Consider the following 6,695-nt stretch of genomic DNA (forward strand, 5'->3'; position numbering starts at 1 on the left):
ATTAAAAGTTACTTAAATAAAACAGAACATTTAAAGGATGATAGTACTAAATAAGTCAACATGCAGCAGCTGTTTTTTTTACTTACGCGAAAACACCGCAACGTCAATTTGATGACTTCATTGTAGCTGTTAACAAAAATTGGATCAATACATGGGTTGGCCACCACAAGCCGCTGCTGCATCAAGTCTTCCAGAATTAAAGGCCATGAAGATTTAAAACTGTTAAAGTCAATCATGTTGAATCCTTGCTGGTGATAAAATAACTCCATGCTGTCAATAACATATTTCCTTGCAACATTTAGTAATATGTAAATTGAAAGTGTGAATCAAATTTATTTTGTGTGGAAAAATAAATTACATATGCAATAGTTGAGAGGAATAAAATGAGGAAGGGATGGTATAAACAGTTACCATTTATATATTGGCGAAGACCTCTTTGTAAACGACGTTTGCGGTAGACGACTTTGGCTTGTTGTTTTCGTCGTGAATCAAAATCTTTATTCCTTTTTTACTTGTCACTCTTGATATGGCCACGTATAATTGGCCATGACTAAAGACATCTTTAGGAATATATAATCCAACCGAGTCCAACGATTGTCCTTGTGATTTGTTAATTGTCATTGCGTAAGATACAATGATTGGGAATTGTCTCCTACTCAACTTGAAAGGCCAAGGTGATTGGGATGGTGACATATCCATCCTTGGAATGTACGTAAGTTTGCCATGTCCTTTTCCCCCCATTATTTGAGCTTCAATTACGTGATTTGCCATTTTGGTAACAATTAACCTAGTACCGTTGCACAAACCCTCGGATTGATCAATGTTTCGCATAAGCATAATTGGGCATCCAACTTTTAATGTTATTTGATGGTTTGGCAATCCAGAAGTTCGCAATGAGCTGAGAAATTCAGGAGTTAGGACTTGAAGGACGCTACTGTCATGAATTTCTGACCGGTCGACTGTGTTAGAACTATAATATTCCTTTGATTCTCCTGTGGAAAAGTAACTTTGTTAGGTCAAATTGATGTTATATTATCTCTCTTCCAAAATAATAAATAATTTATGCCGACATAGACATACCTGGCATCAAGTTAAGTATGTGATTATTTATTTGATCAACAACATCAATGGTTGATGCTAAAATAGCCCTACTTTTGAGGTAATCGTATGATTGGTAATTATCCAAGAAAGAAGGATAAGTACTTTCCACAATAGCAACAATAGGGTCTTGAAAATCTTCAATTAAAATCTCCTTCGGAATTTCAATGTCGGCATAACCATCATTTGGTTCGGCTATCCTGCCCTCACCTAGTTTTAGAAGCCAGTTGGAAAAATCTGCAATATCTTTCTTCTCTTGATCAGATTGACCTCCTTGCAATCGCATATTTTTAGTTAAAGTTAATACCTTAACTGTTTCCCAAATGTAAGATGCATTGATTGTAGAGTGAACAATATCCGATCGACTGCCTCTAGGGATAACAGGTAATATTTGTCTGAAATCTCCGCCAAAGACGACAACCTTACCACCAAACACCTTCTCAGAGTTACCGTACGTACTCATTACATCCCTCAAAGTTTTATCCAGGGCTTCAAAACAAAATTTACTTGCCATCGGGGCCTCGTCCCAAATTATCAACTTACTTTGCTGTAGTAGTTCGCCGTAGTCATCATCATAGTCAATGTTGCAAGTAGAATTTTCTAAAGTTGGTACAGGAAGTTTGAACTTAGAATGTGTTGTTCTACCTCCGGGTAACAATAAAGACGCTATTCCGCTTGAAGCAACAGTTAATACAATTTCATGTTTTGACCTCAAAGACGTTGCAAGTGTTTTCCACATGTAAGTTTTGCCCGTACCCCCATAGCCATGCAAGAAAAAAACTCCTCCCTTTTGATTCTCTACCGCCATCATGATTTCATCATAGATCCCACGTTGTTCAGCTGTGAATATATGTTTCAAGAAGTTAAACTAAAAAAACAGTAGTAATAAATTTAACAAAGTAGCCATATTGAGATAAATACCTGTTAGAGCTTTGTAAAGTGATTGGAATTCAGACTTCATAACCGCAACATTGTAGCTTCTTTCTTCATATATAAGTTTGTTTCCTAGTTGTTCAAGAACATAACCGTCTGGATATGGAATCGGCTTGAAGTCACCAAGTGTTCTCCTATTAGCTTGGAGTAAGATTTCAATTTCTGTTAGAGTTAGATTCTTAACATCATCTTCACTCAGTTCCAGCTCTGAGACACGACATAAATTCAAATAAATGTGATGAGTGATGTATGTAAGACACTGCATGTATTACGTTAACCGATACTGGAAATAGAATAACAGGCGCTAAGATAGTGGTGCATAACATGAGTTTCAAGTAAGACATATTTGAATTTGACATACCTGGATTATTGGCTAAAATGCGCTGATGGTGTAAAACTCCGTCAGAAAGGCATTTCCATGTTTCATTCCATAAGTGCGCAGGTCTACTTACCGCACCCGACAACAGCATAATGACGAATAATTTCCGAAGAAAATGTCCAGAACCCCAAACACTTGCTTCTATAATTGCACTGATATATTCCCTATCATCCGTAAGGAAACCCATTGCAAAGCATGCATCACGAAATGAATGATATTGTGTATCACCAACCTTTCGGATATCTTCGTAAGTTTTCGGTCCTTTGACAATAGTGAGCATCATCCTAAGATAATATAATTCTCCTGTAGTGGGTGGAACCCAAATTAGGCGGCCAATGGTAAATCCTTTTTTGCGGGGCTTCCATGTTCTCTTCTTCTTATCGTAGACAAATTTTGAAACAAATTGTCCATAAGTTAATTGAGAAGCTTCTTCATACTGTCCGTTAGCAATCAACCATGAACTGAACATTGATTCTGTTACACTTGCTTTCTCTAGTACGTTCTCCATTCTTTCATGATCGGTATAGTAAACAGCTTTCTCACCAATTAGATGGTAAAACATGCGTTCCACAGCTGGCTTTCTTCCATGTATTTTGTAGGAAAAGATCCTCCAGCATGCCTCGCTGGGTGAGACGTACCTACAATCAAGGTATTCCTTGATTTCATCAACCGTATCAGGATCAACAGACGATGAGCTTTTGGAAGGAACGACGGATGCCGTTATCCGATCATATCCTTTGTTGATATACTTGAACAGGTATTTAATTGAAGTGCTTTGGTTACACCATTCCATATTGATGTGAGCTTGATACTTTAGAAGTAACCGTGTATTATATGGAACCACAAACCTATTGTCCAAAGTTATACCATTTTTTACAATGCTGTGTGACTTTGAACTCCTCTTGTAAACTGGATAACCGTCGTGATCTACAATGGTTTCTTCATTGTATTTCTTGGGGAAAAACTTAGAGCATTTTCTGTTTTTCATGCAAGTAGAAATAGGTCGTGCAAGACCGCAAGGACCATGCATCATGTGTGCTTTTACCAGGTTATACAGTCTTGGATGAAGCTGAGGGTCAGGAATTTCAGCAGATATGATGTTGTCAATGTCGGACGGTGTCGGGTACCTACTTTGTGGATGCAGGAATAGAAGAATGTGAGCATGTGGAAGCCCTCTTTTTTGGAATTCAATAGTGTATATGACTGTAACAATAAAAATCGGTAGTGAATATGAATAATACATGTACAGTAGTTAAATACATCTTTGAAACGTTGTAATTCCATGATAGTATCAGAAGTAGAACACTTACATGCTAACACTCTGCCAAGAACATGTCGTTTTGTTAAATCAGCCATCATTTCATCAAACTTTATCTTGAACACTTTAGAAACAATATCGGGTCGATCATGCGGCTTCAAATTGCTTTTGCTAAGTAATCTAGTTATTTCCGGCCAATTTGGGTTGCACGTAAAAGTGATGAATAAATCTGGAAAGCCGAGTGCACTTGAAATAGCCATTCCATCAAAATAGAGCTGATCCATGAATCGCTTAGATCCGACAAATGACGAAGGCAATACAATACGTCTACCACGTTTGTGCCTTTGATTAGGATGTTGTTGCTGGGATTGATCATTAAGCTTCTGGTATTTACCGACTCGAAGTTTGGATTGGTTTTTCCTCAACCAGTTTAGACGTTCAGTCTCCATCATTGTGAAGCCATCAACTAAAAACTGTTGCAGGAGTCTTCTGGAATGCAGTAAGGTTTTAGCCTCTTCAGTCCGTTCTTGTAATCGAAAACATAACCATTGTTTTACTGTTTGACGATTTTTCCTGGTTATAAGTTGTTCATGTTTATATTTGTGCAGTATGTTTGGTCTATAACCATCTTCCCCATAAGGGAAGATCAAAGGGTATTGGTACGCAAGGTAACTTTTGTGGAACTCATCAATTCTCTGTAATTTTCCATCACGATGTTGAACTATGATGTCTCTCTTAGATCCAGAATCAATATCCCCAACGATTAGAGCAGCAACTTCAGACACGGTAGGGTGGTTATAAACACGACCTTCCTCAGATCTGTCAGCAATAAGCTTTAGCTTCACTTCTTGGTAACCAGTTTGTTTCATCATATCCCTTGCCATCCTGAAAGCTTTAGCATGAGGGTTGTACTCATCCAACATCAACTTCAACTGTGTAACTATATTCTTATCTATATTTGTATTGTCCCTATGGAAAGCACAGATAAAATTAGAACAAATGAAAAGTAAAAGGGATGCAAAGTTTTGATAGATGAATCAAATTGTCGTACTTGAAACACTTCATTCTGTTATCGACCTCATTGTCAGTGTCAAAGATATATAGTTGAGCATACTTGGGAGTTGATCCTTCTGCAGGTAACAAACTACCGATTCGGTGGCACGTCTGACCATGTAATCGTAATGTAGGAGGACCTGCCCCGGTGGAATGTGTAGTGTCAAATTTCATCCCCGGTGATGTAAACGAAAACATGGCGTTGTATGTTCGTATGCTTTGTTGAAAGTTCTTGGCGTCTGGATGATTGTGACGAAACAAAAGCTTATTTAATACAGGTGGCGGCGTTTGTAACATATCAAGGACAATTTTCCCTCCTTTGCAACACAGTGGAAACTTTGGCACAGTTGTATGTCTGGACTTATCTTTACGTTCTTGATACCACATCAACGCACCACAGTGTTGGCATTCCCATACCGGATCACCGATATCCAGAAATTCTGCATGTAACATTAAAAATTAAATAAAGTATAAGATTAAACTCAGTAGCTATTTAGAAATGCAGATGAAGTTGTTAATAACTATAGTGGTGGTATTGAAAAGTCTTATACCCTGGTTATTCGGATTTCCTAAAGCAACAGGTATTTCACAATCATCCAAGTCAGAGTCGTTTTCAACAGAGTTGTCGGAATCAGAATTGTTTGAATTGTCATCTGTAGAATCTCCATGGTGGAATGAGTTGGGAGGGTATATTGATGGCATCATTGCAGGGGTTGAAGTTGGTGCAACATGGTTATGTGAACGCTCTATATTTGGATTCTCGTGTTGAGAAGGTTGTGCAGAGTTGAACATGTTGATAAGGTTTGCTCCATGTTGAAATCCAGTTCTTGCTCTTTTAAAAGGATTTCTTATGTTGTGATGACGTTCAGAGGAGCGGGTATGCAGTGGATTTGTTCTTGAACTTGACGGAGGACATTGATGGGGTGCATAATTGAATGAAACAGGAGTATTAAATTGAGCATTAGGACAATCATTTGGAGAAGGTTGCGGAGGATTAATCATGTTGTTTCCATTGACTCCATCTTGAAGATTACCTCTTGCTCTCTTCAAAGTGTTTCTTAGGTTGTTACGTCGTTCAGACGACGTAGTATGAAGTGGATTGGTTGAAGTTCTTGATGGATTCCGTTGAAGTGGTGGAGTATTGAAAGAAACATGTGTTATTGATTGAGCATTCATGTCTGTTGGGTTGATATTTTCCTTGTTCTCACCAGCTGTGGAGACCATTCCGCCAGGTATACATGTTATTGATGCCATTGTAGCTTGCGGCTGACTGAACATATTGTTGACATTCACAATTTCTTGAAGATTACCTCTTGCTCTCTTCAACGTTTTTCTTAGGTTGTCACGTGGTTCAGACAGTCCAGTATGGAGTGGATTTATTGAGGTTTTTGCCTTAATAGTGAGAAGGGGTGGAGCGTTGAAAGAAACACCTGTTACTGATTTAGCAGTTGTGTTTGTTGGGTTGATATTTTCCTTGTTCTCACCAGTTGTGGATAAATATGTGCTAGCCATACTTAGTCTCCTTCGCTTTCTCTCCTGAGACACCGGTGTTTCGTTGCAGTCATCACTTGAAGGATGCATGCGTATAGTGCAGGTAGCAAACAAAGTTATGAGAAAAAACAAAAGGTAGAAGAAAAGAGTTATTGTGGAGAACAATTAGTTTAAGATTAAAACTATATGAAATGGTTGTTCCAAGATGGTGATTGATAGAGATTCACGACAGTGCATTTATCTATTTGGTGTGTTGTAACTTGTATTAGCTACTGTACCTTATGATAAGTGTAACCACAAAGTTGACAAAGGAGCATAGCAGTCATGTTTTTTTATTCAAAATGGATGTTGTAATAAGAATAATTCCAATCATATATTGTTACAAAAGTTAATTTAGTAAAACAAAATTGAATATAAAATAAAGGAAAAATGAAAAGAATAGTAGAAGTTGTCATTGGTATCCGGGAATGGTTGTAAGTTTTA

General features: G+C 37.8%; 1 protein-coding gene across 1 annotated transcript; it reads right to left on the reverse strand.

Annotated features, from left to right (window-relative positions):
- Nucleotides 1–414: 414 nt before the first annotated feature.
- On the reverse strand, nt 415–6,302 carry LOC131657667 (uncharacterized). The gene is made up of 7 exons (XM_058927037.1): nt 5,273–6,302; nt 4,720–5,161; nt 3,721–4,637; nt 2,393–3,613; nt 2,031–2,238; nt 1,081–1,937; nt 415–992 (listed from the first exon to the last, which is right to left on the reverse strand). The coding sequence occupies exons 1-7, from the start codon at nt 6,300–6,302 to the stop codon at nt 415–417; spliced, it is 5,253 nt and encodes a 1,750-aa protein (XP_058783020.1).
- Between the last annotated feature and the right edge of the window lie 393 nt (nt 6,303–6,695).

Source organism: Vicia villosa, linkage group LG3 (assembly GCF_029867415.1).
Source record: "Vicia villosa cultivar HV-30 ecotype Madison, WI linkage group LG3, Vvil1.0, whole genome shotgun sequence".
NCBI lineage: Eukaryota > Viridiplantae > Streptophyta > Magnoliopsida > Fabales > Fabaceae > Vicia > Vicia villosa.

What these genes read in the sequence shown, in the direction of transcription:
- LOC131657667 (XM_058927037.1), bottom strand. Translation starts at nt 6,302, where the DNA reads ATGCATCCTTCAAGTGATGACTGCAACGAAACACCGGTGTCTCAGGAG. An exon ending in TCTTGGCAGAGTGTTAGCAT is followed by an intron (nt 3,614 to 3,720) that starts GTAAGTGTTCTA and finishes TTATTGTTACAG; the next exon opens with TCATATACACTATTGAATTC. An exon ending in GAATTCCAATCACTTTACAA is followed by an intron (nt 1,938 to 2,030) that starts AGCTCTAACAGG and finishes TATATTCACAGC; the next exon opens with TGAACAACGTGGGATCTATG.